Source organism: Anser brachyrhynchus (assembly GCF_964034855.1).
Source record: "Anser brachyrhynchus genome assembly, chromosome: 2".
Taxonomy (NCBI): domain Eukaryota; kingdom Metazoa; phylum Chordata; class Aves; order Anseriformes; family Anatidae; genus Anser; species Anser brachyrhynchus.
The window spans coordinates 8783222-8802022 of NC_137695.1; the positions used below are offsets into that span (position 1 = coordinate 8783222).

General features: G+C 43.5%; 1 protein-coding gene across 3 annotated transcripts in view; it reads left to right on the top strand.

The window, feature by feature from the left end:
• Nucleotides 1-18801, top strand: part of DPP6 (dipeptidyl peptidase like 6) — a 414546-nt gene that overhangs the window by 391618 nt on the left and 4127 nt on the right. For all 3 annotated transcript variants that reach the window (XM_080578557.1, XM_080578559.1, XM_080578558.1), the window contains exons 17-23: nucleotides 6047-6094; nucleotides 10619-10717; nucleotides 13119-13188; nucleotides 15199-15393; nucleotides 16078-16132; nucleotides 16869-16974; nucleotides 17461-17519. In XM_080578557.1, coding sequence (XP_080434683.1) covers nucleotides 6047-6094; nucleotides 10619-10717; nucleotides 13119-13188; nucleotides 15199-15393; nucleotides 16078-16132; nucleotides 16869-16974; nucleotides 17461-17519 — 632 coding nt within the window. The remainder of the gene's footprint in view (nucleotides 1-6046; nucleotides 6095-10618; nucleotides 10718-13118; nucleotides 13189-15198; nucleotides 15394-16077; nucleotides 16133-16868; nucleotides 16975-17460; nucleotides 17520-18801) is intronic.

An 18801-nucleotide genomic window follows, 5' to 3' on the forward strand; every position in this document is an offset into this window, starting at 1 on the left:
AGATCTGAACCAACATACTGGAACAAAACACCACCGTCTTTGGGGAAGGCAGCGATCCCCATGTGAGCTGGAACATTTCCCTCCTGGTATTTACATCTTCAGGTACACACTCATACTATCATGTTTAGGAAATCTGCAAACAAATTCTCCTAACATTTTTACAGCTCCTCATTTTTACAGCAAATTCTCCTCTTCTTCATAGCTCATCAAGTTACTACAATGGATGAGTATATTGCAATGTTTCTTGAACTTTGTAGGTTTTCCAGGTTCCTACTTGGAACCATCCACATGTGTTGTTACTTTCTGTCTTTTGAAAAACTTGGCCAGAGCCTCACACAAGGAAGGAAATTCTTTCACTCATCCCCCTGGATGTGATGCCTCCTTGGATGATATTAATTAAGAGAGAGAGGATGAGGATTAGCTTGAGAACAGTAAGGGAAGGTTAAGGATTGGCTAAATGAAAAAAGGCAGTAGATTACGATGAAGAGAAATACAAGGCTAATTGGGGATCAGCAGCAGGGTTCATTAGGAGCTGGTCTTGGGAATGACCTTACTTAGATTTTTCCGTGACAGCCTGGGAACCCAAAGCTGGATTCAGCTAATGAAATTTGTGAAGGCCAGAAAGCTGATAAGCATCATCAGAACGCAGAGAGAAACACTGGAGAAGCTGGCCATCTTGCAGGCCTAGAATGGGGAAATTAATAGCACAAAGAGCAAGATTAAGCATGCGGTGACCAAGGGCAAGAATTTGTCTTGTATGTTTGAAGCTCTGAAGAGCGGGTGGGTGTCTGGGCATGCAGTGCTCACCACTGGGTGTCTGCAAACCGCCTACCAGCTGTGGCCATGGAGAAGGAAAATGCGCTTTTGGCATGGATCAGGCAAGCAATTTTCTGTAGAACTGGGCAAGTGGCCATTTTGTTGTATAAGGACCAGTTAAGGCACCTTCTACAGCAGGGGATAGAGTCCCGGTCATTTGTGTTTAGGAAGGATGAACTGAGAGTGAAACGCTCTTGCAATAAAGGATAAGAGGAACAGAGAATTTGTCTTACAAAAGGGAGCTAAAACAATCTCATTTACCTGGCTGGATGAGGGCTTTGGGGCGACGTGACTGTTCTGACCGCAGAGGGAACACTCATGGTTAGTAGAAAACAGCTTTTTGGCACAAAACCGAAAAGGTGTAAATTGAAGTGATAGCCAGCAGAGTTTGAATTAAGAGGGCAGCTTCTCTTGGAAGAGTGAGGCACCAGTAGCAATTGCCTTGGGGAAAATGTATTTAGAGGGCATTTATCAATATTTTTATAACACACTATTGCCTGAAGAAGCAAGGGGAAGTTTTCTCAGAGCTGGAGGTCCCGTGTCCTTCTGTCTTCCAATGACCACAGGAGGGACAGTGGGCTGGAGCTGTTTAGTGTCCTTCCAGCTTCCCACACCGCTATTTGCAAGTGCCTCAAAATCCCATGGAACAGACCCCGGTCCTGACCACACTTATTCACTCGAGCAATCTTTTGAAGAACTCATCAGAGCTATTTTGTGCAATGTAATTAACCTCTTGCTCACTTGCCCTCTAGACACAGCTAACTGAAGCCATCTCAGCGCAAGCAGCTTTATTTCTGCTCTATGCAAAGCAAGCATGAAATCTATTACCAGTAAGAGATGGGGCAGACACGAGCGGTACCATCGAGGTGGCTTGTGCAGTTCTGCGTGTTGCCTGACAACTAGACAGTATTGATTATTTTACAAGACAAGTTACATTTGAGGAAGTAAAGATTAGATTAAAAAATTAAATGCCTTGGGGAGGGCGAATAGCAGCACAAATCTGTTTGATGTTTGTGTCAACAAGGTTGCCAAAGCAAACAGCACGAACATCTGTCTGTAGCGCAGACTGGAAAATATTGTAAATGGGAAAATATTTTAATTATAAGCAGTGGCTCACAGAACTCCCCATGTCTTTATTTATTAGGATGATATTATCACCCCAACATATGAACTTTATGCAGCACGTATAAATAATTCATGGATTAGCAAATAAAGAGATCTGGAATCTGTACACAGAGATGGCTGTTGCCAATTATCTCACTTGTGCAGAGCCAGACCCTCTCAGCTCCCATCGCTCGCAGCTGCTCTTTTAAATCATTCATCAGTGCTTAAGAGATACGCTGGTGGCACTGGCAGAGAGTATTTGAATTTTCATTGTTTACACACTGTGAATTTAGCTTCTGGTCTGAAATTATCTGCCACATTGAAGCCTTTGAGAATATGAATGAAGAGAATAAGACAATTCCTCTTTTTTTCCCATTTTTTAACACATATAGTTGTGATTACTTTTTTTTTTTCAGTTTTATATAACATTCTTTTCATAATGACTGCTTTCTTTGTGAAGTTGTAGCTGATATAGTTCCCTGTGTTGTTTAGTCCATGAAAATATCAGAAATATTTTGGGATACTCTCTCACAAGTGTTACAGAAATAATGTCTTGTGAATATTTTCTGTATGACCTTCAGCTTTTATTCTGGAAATCTATGCCTTGCTACCTAGATATCTACGGAGCTGCTTATTTCTGATAATGTTTAAGCAGAACCTTCTTGAAAATAATAGTGAAAACTGTTTAAAAATTGATGCTTATCTGTGGGCAATGCTTTTTCTTGTAAAATTACGGAAGCACTGACTTTGTGTGCACTTTGGGAAAGCAGGTAGTACCTCCTTGATGATACATTTGCCCTTGTCACTACAGTGCTATGGCTTAATTTACTTCAGGCATGGATAATGAGAGTAACGTTTTTAAAGGCAAAGCCTTTATGATAGAGACAAATTTTTAGCTATACTAGTTGAAAACTGAAAATTCCTATGAGGAGACTTTTATGCAGCATTACTAACTCTGCATCTGTCCGGGGAGGTATAGAGTATATCTATACACATGGAAGCTTTCCCATCAACAGTTTTGGTCCTTTCTCTAAGGGTAAGAATAAAGCAGCAGTGCTAAGGTGGCTGTTGAGCTGCTGGAGCAGGTTGATGCAAAGCTGGAGCCAAGGTGGTGGAAACACCAACATGACATGGAGAGGGAGTATGGGGACAAAGCCCCAAGGGCACCGAGAAGCAAGGGGCAAAGAAATCCAAAGTAACCACCAAGTTACCAAGGGTGATAAGTGGGCACAAGTACTCATCAGAAGTAACAGGATGAGGGAGCAGAAGCAGCAGGATGTGCCAGGGCTCAGGAGTCCCCATCAGGGCAGTTTGGAAGGGCTCAGGAGAGAGGAACGGCAGTGCAGGGGGTGGCCGCACACCACTTCTGTCAGCTCCGAGCCTCCCATCGACCAGACTAGGTTCCACTCTCGGATCTGCAAATGACAGTGGATGGCACTTACCAGATGGCATGTGTAATGGGACTGTCACACCGTTATAGGTTTTAAAAATAAAGTACGGGAGGCAGCTAATGAATATACACTTTCTAATTTCAAGAGTTCTGTTCTTTCCCTGTCAGGCTTTAGGCACTCAACATGCGTGTGTTGTAAGACTTTTGGTGTTTGAGCACCAAAAGGCACAGTATGGCAAGTAACTAGGATGGTTTAGTTTAAAAATTGGCATTGAAATTAGGAGTTTACATCAGTCCAAAAAAATAAAATTCTCAATGACCTTCAATCTGCTCACAAGGCTAAACTGACATAAACCTAATGATTACACTCTACATTTGTCTGTACCATTTTTCCTCATTTGTTGAAAAATAAAATCTCAGCAACTCTAAAGTCTACTTTTTCAAGGATATTTATGTATATTTAAAAATATTTTGATTTGATATTGATATTGTTTCAAAATGAATATCTTTGTGTGGGACCTCACTTTAAAATATTAATCTTAGGAGACGACAGTGAGGTAATGAGAGACTAAGTACAATATATAATACATGAAGTTTTCCAAACTGCACATTGGCTTTTTTCTTTATTATTAGTTTCTCACAGTTTTCCCAGTGCCAACAAGAAAAAAAGATAGAAAAAAAAAGAATGCATTATATTTCTCTCTTTATCCCTCTCTTTTTATTAGGCATTTTTGAGTTAATTAAAGGACTGCGGTAGCTCTGATGAAGACGTTTGGGAGGTTTCCTTTTATTTTCAGTGATGATTTTATCATGCCCATGATGAATTGTTTATTAAGTTTGTTGCATTTCCAGCAGGCTGGTTTCTGGGACTGCAGGGAAAAAAGCAGGGCAGATTTATATATAAATATGGTCAACATATCAATGTATATCAGCAGTAGAATGGTAAATTCAGCTAAATCTTGGTGATTAAAGCACTCACAGTTTTTCTCTTTGATTTATACTGACTTGGCTGCAATTGTAAGAAGGTGATGTAAATACAAGAACCTGAAGAAAATTCTCAATGGCTAGAAACCAAAGTCAGGCCTGCCATGTTAGTCAGCTTAATAATAAATAAAACTTAATCTGCCTCTTTTCTATACAGGCAAAGTCTACATTAAACACTCCTGGCTGTATGCAGTGAGATGTGGTTTCTTGGTAGCCATTGACATAATTATACCGCCCTGAAGACTTCCTTGCTCTTGATAACTGATATCACTTACTGAGTGTGTGATGTGCTTGGCTGACATTTTTGTTGGATTTACACTGGACTGCGGGCACACACTCGGTTACAGCATTGCAGGAGGTTTTGGTCAGCCAGCTGTACCCAGATGCCTGGCGCATCGTGCCTGGTTTGTAGGCTGAAGGACCCAAAGGAGTTGGAATCCCAATGAGTATCAGTCCTCTTTAAACTGTCTTAATTTTGAAGCACAGAAAAGACCTTTTCTTTGTGATATTCAGCCCAGTCCAGCTGCAGGGTTCCCCAGACCACCAGACTGCCGGAGACCCAAGAAAGTAGGGACCACCATTTGCAACAACCTTTCCTCTAGGAGCCTTTGTACAGCCAGCTCCAGATTCTGCCATCCCTCGTCACAAAGCCAGACTGACCCCAAAATGCAGACAGGAGGTACAAGAGGAGTCCTGCCACAAGGATGCGCAGTGGCAGATGTTCCAGCTGTTGGTGTCTGCTGGGCGTAGGGATGAGTTTCCCACCACGTGCCAGCCAGCCCCATACAGCCTTTGTATCATGTTTTTCGGAGGAAGGGAAGGAAAATCAGATAACCACTGTCTCTGAGGTTATCATCATAACCATTGAGGTGTGCCTTCCACCTTCCTGAGCAGTACAGACCCGTTGGAAACTATGAGCAGGTGTGGTAGTAACCTAAGAGTAGTTGTGCAGGGTCAGACCAAAGCTCCTTTTGGCCCAGCATGTTGTCTTTAAGAGCAATTGGCAGCTGACTGTTGAAAAAAAAAAAAAAAACCTGAGCAGCTACAAAATTAACCTAATCTCGGCTATCATCCCATTTGTCTAACAGTCAGCCACTTGATGACTTTCTGAACTGGAATTTGAATCCAGGCTACTGTGCTAAAGACTATAGCATCCTACAGCAGTCTGTGCTAAAGACTACAGCATCCTAAAATCTGTCGCATCCCATGACAATGAATTCTGTTGTTCATCCGTGTGCATTGCATAGTAATGATAATCCTCTTTTTATCATACTAACTGATTTCAGTACCCAAATGCTGCATTTTTCAGACAGCATATGTGGTCTTTTTCAGTGTAAGAGCCAAACTGGTGTTTAATTCATTAAAAATAAAATGCTTACAAAACGGCAACAGTTATCCGTGGTATATAAAATGTAAATGCTTTGTGCTGTGATGTTTGTGTGTCATTAGAATAATTTAAAAAGCAAGTGATTTAATTGTGTTTGTGCTAATTATAATGTTTACAAATTAGGGAAAGATGCATTTAGTGGTCCGTTGGGAAAGGGCTCTGAAACCTCACGTCTTCAAGTCTACAGCACTGTCATTTATTCATGGAATCTTTCTAATACCTGGGTGATTTGGTTTTTAGATTACTCTTGCATGGAAAGCAAATCTCGGGAGGCTTCAGCTGTGTGGAATTCAAAACCGGGTTCACGTGGGGATGTATGCACGTCAGTAGTTATTTAACTGCGCTGTTTTCTTCTTCTTTTCAAGGTCCCCGGGTTCCGATGGTGACTGTTCACAACACAACCGACACACAGAGTAAGAATGGGCTTGTGCTTTGTATTTTTCAGAGAAAAGTAACGGGGCAGGACACTGAGGTGTAGCTGCTCTTTGGTAAATTTGCGTCGGGGGGAGCCTGGACTCTGCCTAAATGCAAGTCTTCTGCAAGTCAGAGGCAGCCAGAGCCCAGTTTCAAGCTATGGGCTCTCCCAGGCTGCAGTTTAAATTGTCTATTTGGATTCCCGTGGATGTAGTTGTGTGTCTCTGAAATGCTGCTGTAGAAAAAGTTGTTCTTAAAATATTAGAACCACAACATCTTGCCGTTAGGCATACAAAGATGATGATTTGTGGGTGTCATTTGTTATCAGCTTTCTCAAAAAATGTACTGTCCAGGTCTCTCTCTTCTTTTTGTCAGTCTTTCACAATTTTTCTTTCATTTTCTCCTCAAAATTAAGAAATATTTAGTTTAATCTCTGATTTTGAAAAGTCACCCTGATATGAATTACCAGACTGAGGGAAAGAATGAACAGGATTGAGCCCCTCAACTTGCAGTACCCCTGACAGGTTTCTTCTCTGATCATGGGTGTTGTGGCACTTATTTATTTGGAAATGCTTTTTTATGCTCGTGATTCTCACCTATACAAGCGTGAAGATGGATTTATTCCAAATACAGGTTTCTACCCCAAAATCTTTGTACAGCCTTTGCCAGACTGTCTTGGACTCCCTGCAAAACCCAGAGAGCCACGAGGGTGCTGGGGTTCCTCCTTCATGCCTGTAGCAATACAAATTAGTCAGAAAGGTTTTTACCTTTTTACCATTTTTACCCAAAATCAGCATAACAGGGACACCCAGATAGACAGGTCTCTCGTGACCTTCAGAGACTTCATAGGAGGAGGTGGGACTGAATCTCACCTGAAACCACCATTTGTCTGCCCCTGTCATTTCAGTAGGAAACTCTTTCCTGTCATTTTAACGTAACATTTAGCCCAGCATTAACCTGCAATTAGGGCTTGCAGGCACTGCTGTAATGGAAATAATAAGCAACAGCTTTATTCTAGCTGCTCGGTACGTGGCCGTATCTGTTTATCAGGTATCAGTTTAGCTTAGCTGGATTTACAGCAACGCCCTGCTGCTGTATCTGCACAGGAGCAGAGCAAGCCAGGGAATTTCACTCCCAAATAAATGTTTTCTGTGAAATGCTGAGCTGATTCATTCCCCACTGAAGGTGGGAAGCATCAAAAAAAGACTCCTGTGACACCAGAACATGTAAGAAGAAAAGCATGAGATCCACCCTGCTTTACACAGTTTCTGTGCATCATGTTAGTGCTTGATTTCTCAATTCCTGTTGGCAACATCCATTTCAAGCCCTTACCCCACCTAGAAAAGTTTGGCTTGTAAACAGGATATATAGAATCCAATCCCAAATTCTGATTGATTTTTTTAAATCAGTTTTAAAATCAGATTTGCAGCACACATGTATTCTTACTGTTAAAATAGAAATGCTCAGTAGTGTTCCACGTAGTGTCAACAGCATCTGACACAGTTTTGCACATTTAACTTTAATTTGTTCAAATTAAAGTGTTCCTTTGCAGAGAAACACATGCACAAAAATTAGCAGCGTCCTGGAACGAGTCAAGTTAAAGCAGTATGCTGCTGGACTGTCCTGCGGGGGAGGTAACAGGCATCTCTGCTGCTGAAGCAAAGCAGCACAGGACAGTGGCTTAGACTATCTGCCATCACCTTCTTTCTTAGGTGACTGGGATCGATTTCCTTGTGCCTCAGTTTCCCCTCTGGTCTGCAATTTAAGGGTCAAAGTGCCACAGAAGAGCTGAGTGTGGAGCCAGGTTTGTTTGTGTTATTGCAGCTGGTGGGAGTGGGGCAGGGGACAGCTCAAAGTGCCCCTGTACCCACAGCCCCCCAGGGGAAAGCACCAGAACAGAGGCAGAGCCAAGTGTGAAGGGATTATTATTATTTTCACAGTTTTAGTCCCTTCAGAAACTACTTCTGCTATAAATAGCATAAATTGGCATGTGCAGTTGTTCTAGTCAACAAAAATACAAAAATTGCTTTTTTAAGTAACACTGAAAGCAAATTGCAAACTCCTAATGTTTTAATCTCTACACGGGTGGCTGCTCATATCTCAGTCTCTGTACAGGGACATAGCAGCAGGATTTCTGAGCTCTGTCTTGCAACCATGCAAGCTCCTTGCTAATGACTGACTCACTACCTCTGACGCAACCTTCGTGCCTTGTGGGCCATTCAGAAGTCATTCATCCAATACTGTTTGGCCATCATTAATTTTTTCTTACATTTTTTTTTTTCTGTCAGAGGATGCAGACAATTATTTTCAAGATAGGGGGACCTTCCAAGTAAGCTTCTTTATCGTAAAGTAGACTTTCTAGTTTGTTGCTGCTGTACAAACGGCCCCACCAAGATCAGTGGGACTGAAAGGCTGACTAATGCCATAGCCATCATTCCTGAGTCTGGGTTCTTACAGGAGCTGATTTCATCCGTGCAAGTCCAAAACATGCAGTCCCTCCTGCTGCCATGTCTTCCTCCTCTCCACTCATTTTTGTCTTTCTGTTTTTTTCCCCTTAAACACAATAATTTTACAATAGATATGGAGTTGCCTGGCTGTAACAGCACGTAGAAGACAGTGCTCTCATGAACTTTGTCACAGGCTTCTGTATAGCTTTACAAATGGGTGAAAAAAGGGCGGATACTGTAAAAAACAAAAAGAGAATAAAAGCCTGGAAAAGGTAATATAAGGCATACTGAGACTAGTTTTATTTTGACAGATGTGTGGTATTTATTACGTAGAGAGCTCAGTCTAGCCATGCACAGAACGCAACCCCTGCTGAAATTCATGATTTGCTGCATATTATTAGCATTTCTCTTGCTTCCTTTCTTTTTCACCTCATTCTTTTGCTTTTGAATAAAGGGCAACTGACAGTTGCATGTTACTGGATTTGCTTATTTAATGTGAGCCCATTACCCAATACAGGGAGTTTGCCTCTGCATTCTGCAATAATCTGATAATAGTGAGTTGCACTGAATATTATAGTGTGCTTACATTTAATTAAGCAATGACCATTTGTACTCCGCAGACTCAAGCTCCCTGTGGTCCTCAAGCAGAAAAGAAAGTCCTTTAGGAGATACGCCAATCTTTTATTTCCTCCATAGTCTTCCTGGCTTTCTGAGGATGCAATTATATGAACAAATAAAACGGCTTGACTAAATTCCCTTACGTGGCAGGCCCCTTTCTGCTGATAAAGCTACTTGTGTGTGCCGTAATTAAATGAGAATCTTAATATTTAACTAAACGTAATAGGCTGTTGCTCTGGCACTTTTGTGGGGGTTGTGATTTCAATAGGGATGAGCCAGGCTTTTCAGAAGCAGGGTGAATAGACAGGGAACCGATTGACTCTTGCTGAAAGACGTGGAAAACGTGCTAATGGGAAGGGCAGGTTTTTGTGGTGTGCCTGCCTTTTCAGCAGAGATGGGCAATGAGAGCATGTTTATCAGGTACCCTGGGTATTATTGGAAGAGTTAGGATTGCACATCTATTTGTTGGTGTGTTTCTAAGGGGAAGTTATGGTCAATGAAACACATAATTTGGTGTGAAGCCCTCCTTGGGTTCACACTGCAGAAACGATGCTTTGGACCCCCCTGGTTCAAACCCAGCCTGATGCCATGGGGCACAGCCCTGCAAGGGGCTCCCAGGACCATGATCCAAAGCCAGGATCATCCCATGCCTGAATCCCTCTCCATGGGGCCCAGAGCCTCACCTTCACCAGGAGATATTTCCCACCACCTAGGACTTACAGCCTGAAATGTCTCCGCAAGGTGGGCCCTTTCCTTACCAACTGGGAAGGACTTGTTCTGTCTGTTGCTGGAGGTGGCTGCTATAGCTAGAAGATGCTCAGAGGGTGCAGCATGTGGCCAAGGTGTGGGTCGTAAAGGTTAAGTCTTGGGAAGAAGGAAGGAACTCTTTACTTCAGTCCCAGAGAGTCCTTGGATAAGAGACACAAGCAAAAAAACAATTGTTGAAACAGCCTGAAAAAAAAGACTGCTCCCAAACCCTACATTGCAGTATTTTATAGTCTCTCTCCCCTCATCTCTGCCTATGGATTTCCTTCCCATGGACTTGCTCATGCATAGCACCACAACCCTGTCCTGAAGCACTCTAAAGTCTCCTCCCTTTCCCTATTTATTGTGTGTATCTTGGCCACAGACTCAAGTACCTCTACCTTTGGCCTCTAGATTTACATGGCAGGTAGACGTCTGTCTGTAACCCTGGCTCAACACAGATGGTCACATTCCCATCTGTTGTAAATCCATTTAATGCCACTGATTTCAGGGAATACAGCTCTTTTTCATTCCAGAATCTGGAACAGATTTCAAAGATTTTGCTAAATTAGATGTTTGTGAGGAGGATATAGCTAGAAGGAAATTTTTGATTAGGAAACTTGTGTTACAATTATTAAGGTGGCTATAAAATGCTAACATGCATTCTCACAAACAGTGCCGGAAGTTTTTGTGATCTTGTCCTTCTTCTTTCAGAAATTTTTGAGCTGGAGGTAAATGAAAATGTGCAGCTGACAGTAAATGACAGGCAAATGCCTAAAGTAGAATACATGGAAATCAAGATAGATGATTACAGTAAGTAGCATTTTTCCTCTTTCTTATTTTTTTTCTTTTTCTTTTTAACTACTATTGCTGTGAAATGATACAGTCATCTTGCCCAGACTGGCAGGAGGAAAAATTACTTTGGCTCTCAATAAACTCACACGGTTTGCAAAGCACTCTCTTAGGAGGTGCTACATAAGGAAGTTATTACTGAGACAGGATTTGATGAGAATGCAGCTGAAGAAAGGCAAAATAATAGGGTTGGGTGGGTGTTTTTTTTTTTCCTTTTCTTTGAAAGTTTTCTTTATAGAGGAAAATCCACTCTGGGAAATGACACGGTGTGGTGCCCCCATTGTTCAGGGCATTCGCCTTAGCTGGACTGGTTTATTATTTAAGATGGGTGTGAAGTGGAATTACTGTATGTGCTTGCTGGCTACAGCTGTGACTGCCTTTCAGTATACAATACTGAACTGCAGTGAATGAACATGACTGCCTGTCGAAGTCATTCAGGAGTCTTTGAGAAAGCTATATCATTTGATAGGGTTGGAAAAAAAACAGCTTTACAACAAAAGCCAAGAGAGATTTCATCTGGAGTAGAGAAGGCAGAAACCCGGAGCAGTTTATATCAGCAGCTGGTGCATTGTTTGTTCCATTTGTATAACTATTCCCCGTGTATCTGTATGCCAAAGAGGACAGAGGGAAAGAAAACCTAGTGGCAAACAGACAAAGCATAAGCATTTTCTGCCTGTAACTGCACCTAAAACAACCTAAAAATCATCTACTCTTTCTGTAAGCAGATATCCTACATGGAAAATCCACATATTCAAGGTTGTGCAATGGCTCCCCAAAATCTCAGTTTGTGTGGCTGGTGGTAATTCTAAAAACAAACAGCTAAGGAACCCGGGTTCAGATGCCCCATAATATTTCCCATGCCAAAAAGCAGCACACCTCTCAGACAGGGCACAGCGAAAGCAAGGCAGTGAGGCGTGACTGATGGTCACAATATTAATTTCGACCATTACCAGGATAAAAGAGTGGAGCAAAGGCTCAGAAAGGCTGAGTTACCATTTGAAAAAAGATAATAATGGCTCCAAAAATGTTCTACTTGCCACATTGGCATTAGGAACACAAACCCAGTGCATAAAATAACGAGAGCAGGCGCGCTTCCAGGCTTTATGGGCAGGAGAAGGAGATGGAGGAGCCTGTTGAAAGGCGATGCCTATCCCATCCGTGAGCCGACTCGTAGTGATAGTGGCAGCTGACTCCGACTGATGTTAAACAAATGACTCCGACTGATGCTAAATTTCTTACCTGCAGGTATCAATGAAGCTGGATTCTGCTCATTTAACCAAATATGCATGCTTGTGTAATAAATACCAGCAGGCTGTAGCAGCATGGCTGCTCTTGTGTCCGCCCTGTGTCTTCACAGCCATGGGCTGATCAGCCTTGGGAACGCTGCCTGTGATGCTTATTTATATTTAAAGTCAAGCGATGGCCTTTTTGGCTGTCCCTGGGCCATTGATCCAATTTGCAGCCCATTAGCATTCAGATGGAATAACTAATTAGTCAGAGTGTCAGACAATGATTGCAAAGCAAACCACTTAAACCACACGGCTAATCTGTGTATTAATCTATTGAAAATGCTCCTAATACCTATTTAATTGCTGGGCCTTTGCTAATCTGGATTGTAGTTAACATTTTAAAAATAAATGTGCTCTCATTAATGTGGAAGGCATTCGTAAGGGAGCGTGTTCATCTGTCGATACAAGGCCCTCAAAAGCAGTTAAAGGAAGCTTTGGTGAGTGTCACCATGCCACACGGACCTCGGGCATCTCCCACTAACGTTGGTTGGTTCAGTACCAGCCCAGCTATCCGGGCTCCAGTACCTTTACCTCCTGTTTCATAGCCTAGTTAAGCCTCCTAAAAACTAGGATTAAAATACATGTTTCCTTACCTGTCTTCACACAACAACAGAAAATAAAAATAAAATCCTATTCTTTCCCCCACCCGCCACACTTAATTGGATCTTAAACTATCATCTTCCTTGCCTATTTTCCCCCTCCTCTGCTGCCCTGAAATATTGATTTCTGGCTGTGTCACTCATCCAGCTGCCAAAAAGGAAAATTATAGCTATTGCCAGATGTTAATTGAATGCTGTAAAAGTGATGCATGACTGAGCAGCACACTCTCTACTCTCGATTTACATTTCTTGTCACCTCGGCTACTATAATATGAGTCTTTTCATTGACAACATCTGTTCTCTGAAGGTGTTATTTACCAGTGCATCTGATGAAATGCTGTTTTGTTCCTGTTCATAAGCAGCCAAAACACCAGAAATATGTATTATCGTTATGTCAGCTTTCCTACACTTAAAGGCATGCTGTCATTTGTTGTTGTTTTTTTGTTTTTGTTTTTTGTTTTTGTTTTTGCCTAGAATTGCCAATGCAGATCCTAAAGCCAGCAACCTTTTCAGACACAGCGCACTATCCCTTGCTTTTGGTTGTGTAAGTTTTTGCTCTTCTTTTGTTTCTGTTCATATTATTAGGGCAGTGTGGAAGCTTCAAACATGACCAGAGCCTTTTAAGATATGTTTTGTACAGTGAGTGTGAGCCTGTTTAGCACCTTAGTCCATCACATTGGTCCCTACCCAACGTCTCACATCAGAGATGGGCAAAGTTAGATACAGGATCCTTCTCTCCTGTGTTTGGGCCAAGTGTTTCTGTTCCCTGGAGGGTGCCCTAATAAAATCCTACAGAGCACATTGTAGGATTTCATGCAGCTGTTGCACATACACTCACAATTCAACTATTTTGGTGTCAGAAATGGGAGGGGGAGGAATAAAAGAATAAAACAGTCTACCTTCTCTCCTGGTGCACAGGCACTAAGCTGGTTAGGTGGATGCACCTAGCTCTGTGCCGCTGAGCAGCCAGTTCAGTGCAAGGCTGCAGCACCTTCTTCGAGAAGGGTTGGGAGTGCTCGACCTGGGCCAGCAGGAGATCCAGCACCAGGGATCTGATCCAGGAGAAGCTCTGCCCTGATTCCTTCTCTCCATATTTAACAAAAGGATTTCAGTAAACAGCTCCAGCTTTTCCCCATCCACAGCGGGAGCTAGGTCTCCCAGGACACAAGGAGGAGCATCCTGCTTTCCTCCCTGGTGCCTTTGAAGATCGCCGCGATTTTAGCATTTATATTAGGCAGGTAGGATTTCCTCCTGGTGATTATAGCAGATGGGTACCTCTTTATGCAACATTTAGCAATAATACTATACAGAACTGAGGTTTTTATGGCAATTTGGAAAGAAACCCCGTGTGGCAATTGACTGACCTTGGAGGAACTTCCCTGGCCCGCTGCATCCCACCGCATCTCTCGCTCCCTGCCAGGGGACACCTGGCAGCAGAGAAGCCCCACGTGGGAGGGAAAACGTCGGATGAACGCCTGAACAGCACCCTGAGCTTCCCTCGATGAAGGACAAAACCACCGCAATAGGCACATCGTTACATCACAGAATTACTGCAGAGAAAATGTACTTCATTATACAAGTGCTTGAGGAAGATTGGTACTCATCAAGCTAACAGCACTTGATTAGGCTGCCTCTGAAGCTGGATGCGCAAGGGTCTCGCCTGAATAAATGCAAATTACTGAAGTCACATGCACATTAAAAACCTGCAATGGCTTGTCTGATGTCCCCAGGAACCCCCCAAAAAGGACAAGAAGTTTGTGGGAGCACCAACAGCTCTACAGTAATCGCAGTCCTAAGATATAACTTCTCATCATCGTCATCTCATGTTTTTTCTGAGCTCTCTGGCTAAAGTGGGGTCGATATCTCTTGAAGCAGTTCCCTTGTGCAGGATCAGGCTCTGAGCAGAAGGGTGAGGAGGGAGTCTTGCCCACATATTCCCCTTACCCACCAAGCTGGGGGCAACCTGGGCGTTTTTTACCACTTGTAGAAGTGCTCTTACCCTCTGCACTTGCCTCCATAAGAGGACAGACATGAGTGACAGCCCCATCTACAGCCACTCTCGAGAAGTCCACAGGAGAGGGAAGGGCTGGGCTAGGTGCATGGGGGTGGTAAATGAAACCCGAACACTTACCAATGAAGGAAAGAATTGATGTCTGCAGGCTTCATCCAACACATTTTGGCAGTGCCCCAAGCCAGGCTGCTCACAGCAAACCCCCCCACCAGAAACACCCCATCACTGGGGATGGTAGAGAAATACCCAAACCAGAGCTGTAAACAGGGAAAACTCCAGAGCATCGCTGCCCTGGATCACTCGCGGGAGTCTTGCCCAGTTAGTGGTGTACTTGTTCGGTGTGTTCGAAGCTCAGAAACCTCCCCCGGTGGCCTCCAGCCCAGCCTCGAGCCTCAGCCCACCCCACCAGCCCCCCGCACCTCGCTGTCGCAGAGGCTGCTCTCCCCTTCCCGAACCCTGCACTGCCTGACCCCGCGAGCCCACGGGAAGAGCTTTTGCTCCTCGGAGCTCTGCCCCTTTGCGTGATGCCTGTCTGTGTTTCAGGGACGGGACGCCTGGCAGCCAGATCGTGACGGAGAGGTTCGAGGTGACGTGGGAGAGCGTGATGGTCAGCTCGCACAACGCCATCGTGCTCAAGTTCGACGGCCGTGGGAGTGGCTTCCAAGGCACTAAGCTCTTGCACGAGGTTAAGAGGAGGCTGGGCCTTTTGGAAGAGAAGGACCAGCTGGAAGCTGTCCGGTGAATGACACTGCTCTTGAAGAACTTAATTCATAGCTAGCAATTAACCCAAGGCTCCCATTAGTCCTGCTTCCATCGGTGACCAAGCGATGGCACGTGGGAGAGGGAGCCCATGCCAGCAGCACAGACGGGGGAGAACAACCCTTAAAGAGCTAAATTAGAGCACACCTATCTGCATCACGTGCTCAAAGCCCATTTATTTTTAGCTCTGTACAGTCGTAAGTAAGCTGGAATATCAGCTCCTGGATTAATTTTTTTCTGGGCTGCCAGTTGGAAAAAAAATAATCTTTAAACCTTCACATTTTTCATAACATAAAAAAAAAAAAATACTGCAAAACCCTAAACGGTGAGTCCCGTCATATTTTTAGATATACTCTGAGCATAATCACGCTAAGAACACTACCAGCGTAGTGTAACAGCAGCAGTTTTATTACGGCTTTCAGCAGTAGGGCAGGTTATTTGTTGCCATTGCTTGGTCAACTCCAGCACAACAGGTCATAACATTAAATCGAACCGAGGCTCACGTGGGAGCAGCGTGCAGCAGCAGGAATTTACACTGTCTGCACCATTTTTTTTCCGAGGCCACCCCAAGTTCAAGCCAATAAAAATCTTTAAATCACTACTTTTGCTGTATCTAAGGGAAAACTGTTTTTAATTCGTAGTTTCTCATCTCTTATATTCTAGGACAATGCTGAAGGAGCATTATATTGACAAAATGCGAGTTGGCGTGTTTGGGAAGGTAACATTTTCCTGTTGTTCCTCTGCGCTCTTTGGGCTGGCTGATGTGGTTAAGCAGCCGAGCTAAATCCTGATTTATTGAACATGTCAGCGGTGACTTTTTGTTATTATTATTTATTTTTGAGATAGACTGCTTCTTGCCCAGAGATGCTGATGATGAAAGTTGTCATTTTATCAATGTACTCATCAATTTTATTTTTTTTTTAATTAACTTCTAAGTGCAGAAAACAACTATTTGCCAGGAAAGCACTGTCAAATAATTAATTATTTTTTTCCCCTTGCAAACTTTCATTTCATTTTCATCTCGTCCCTTAAGGCCTATGGGAGTGTGGGCAGATCTAGCTTGTGTTGTACAAATGTACAACAACAATATTGATTTCTGAGGCTGATTCACACCCCAGAGTGTGCCCGGCTGGGAAACAGCAATTGCAAAGTACACACGATTTGAAATGAGAATGGGACTGCGAGTAGAAACTGTTTATTGTGGGAGATACAGGCTTAGAGTGGGTGATGAGAGCTGCACGTACAGCGGCATCTCTGCGGGGAATTGTTAACAGACTGATGGCAGATGCCTAAATTGTGATGTCCATTTTAAATAATGAAATGCTGAGATGATATTTTGGAGAGGTAATACATCTGAGCAGACCTATGGTCAGAAAGTGGGTTGAAAAGAAGCACGCAGCCCACCTGACTTCAGACTCCTGACTGCTGATGTCCCTGCCCTGTTTGTGTTCCAGGACTACGGCGGCTACCTGAGCGCTTACATGCTTCCAGCTGGGGAAGAGAACCAAGTCTTTGCCTGCGGAGCTGCTCTTTCCCCACTGACAGACTTCAAATTATATGGTAAGCACCATCCCAGAGCCCTTCTCTGACCGCAGATGGTGTGCCCACTCTACCTTGACCAGTTACCTACTCTTTCTTTCCCAAGATCCTGCCTGGTTTTTGCACTGTGTGTCTCCTTAGGACTAGCCGTAAAGCTATAAACCCTTTTAACTCTCCAACCACTGTCACCAACCTCTACCCATGCCTTGAACTGTCTCCTCCTTGCCTCACCCATCCATTTGTGGGAGCTCCTCCTTGCCATCCATGGGAGCTCCCCACCCACCACCCTGTGCTTTCTCTACCCATTAACTCCCCATGCACACAGTGCTCCTTCTCCCAGGGACACCTATTCCTCCTGCACTTTTAGAGCTTTTAGAAATATGTCCTATGTCATTAAATCTATGCCATAAATTAAATGCTTTATTAGCATCTGCAGTGTTTGACTCAGAAGCACCAGTGTCCTGGTGCACCAGTGACTGACAGGTGTTTTCTTTATTTCTTTTCTAGCTTCAGCGTTTTCTGAAAGATACTTGGGCTTGCACGGGATTGATAACAGAGCATATGAGGTAACTGCATGGACAATACATTTCCCTGAGAAAATGTGAACGGGATTTTAACTCTTCCTCCATGTGTTCTGTTCTGTGAAGGGAGCACGGATGCGCAATGGACTCCCTAGTAAAACTCACTTTATTTAAAAGGCAGAGAGGTATCATTAAGCCCCATTGCTGATTTTGTTGTCTTGCTTGTAATAATGGATACAATTTTTTATTGATTAACCTTCATGTCCACCTCTCTCAATTGGGTAAATATAGATATTCCAGTCTTACTGACTGAAAGAACTGAGCCTGAGTAACTCAGATGTGCCCAAGTGGCCACAATGTCACAACCTCCATTCAAGTTCATCCCAATGGTTTTGACAATTTGATTCCTGCTGAAGTGTAATTTTAGACCCATTTCCTTAAGGAGAAGTCACAGAGCCTCCTGTGTCCCTGAAGTGGAGGCTTTTTGCTGGTTATCCAGATCCTGAATTCATTGTCTCACACTTTGCACTGATGATCTCCAGAACATGGTAAATTCTTTTTTGTCCTTCTAGAAATTTGAAGGCAGGTCAGGAGCAGTGAAAACAAGTGAAAACATTCCAGAAATGGGAACTTTGAATTGCCACTTGCTCTTTGTGCATCGAGAAGTTGGCCTTAGCTAATAGTGGTATTTTGGGTTGACTTGAGATTAGCTGCTAGGAACATCACCTGAGTATTTCGCAGAGCAGTGCAGCGCCCCAGACATGGCCCCTAACTGATTCACCTCTTCTGCATGCTGCAATTGGACCATGAATTGCTTAGGGAGCAAGAACTGCTCCTATCCTGTGGGCCTGACATGAACTTTTTGAAGGCCACATAAGTCCAGACCTGATGTAGACTCCAGGAAGCCAGTATTGTCCTGTGGCAGGATACTACCGGGGGAGCAGAAAGCAAGGAGCCATATGGGGGGAGAACAGAGCACAAGATATGGTCATACACAGTCAAAAAACTTAAATATCATGCACAGCAATCAGAGGATGAGAGAACCCATTAATTAAGTCTAAGGGTATCAGGAAGACCAGAGTCTGCCCTTGAAAAATTTGCAAACACTTGCTAAGTCCATACGGAGTGTAGTATTTGCAGTCACTCAGATTTGTATTTCCCCTGTACAATTGAGAGTTGGTTGGGGGCAAAACTGTTCTCAGCAGTGGACACTTGAGTTTAGCATCAGATCCTTCCTTGGTCTGTCTAAGCTCATCAAGGCTATCTTTCAAACCATACCAAAGTCACTGCAGCTCGCTGACGAACTCTTAGGCACATGCACTTGGGC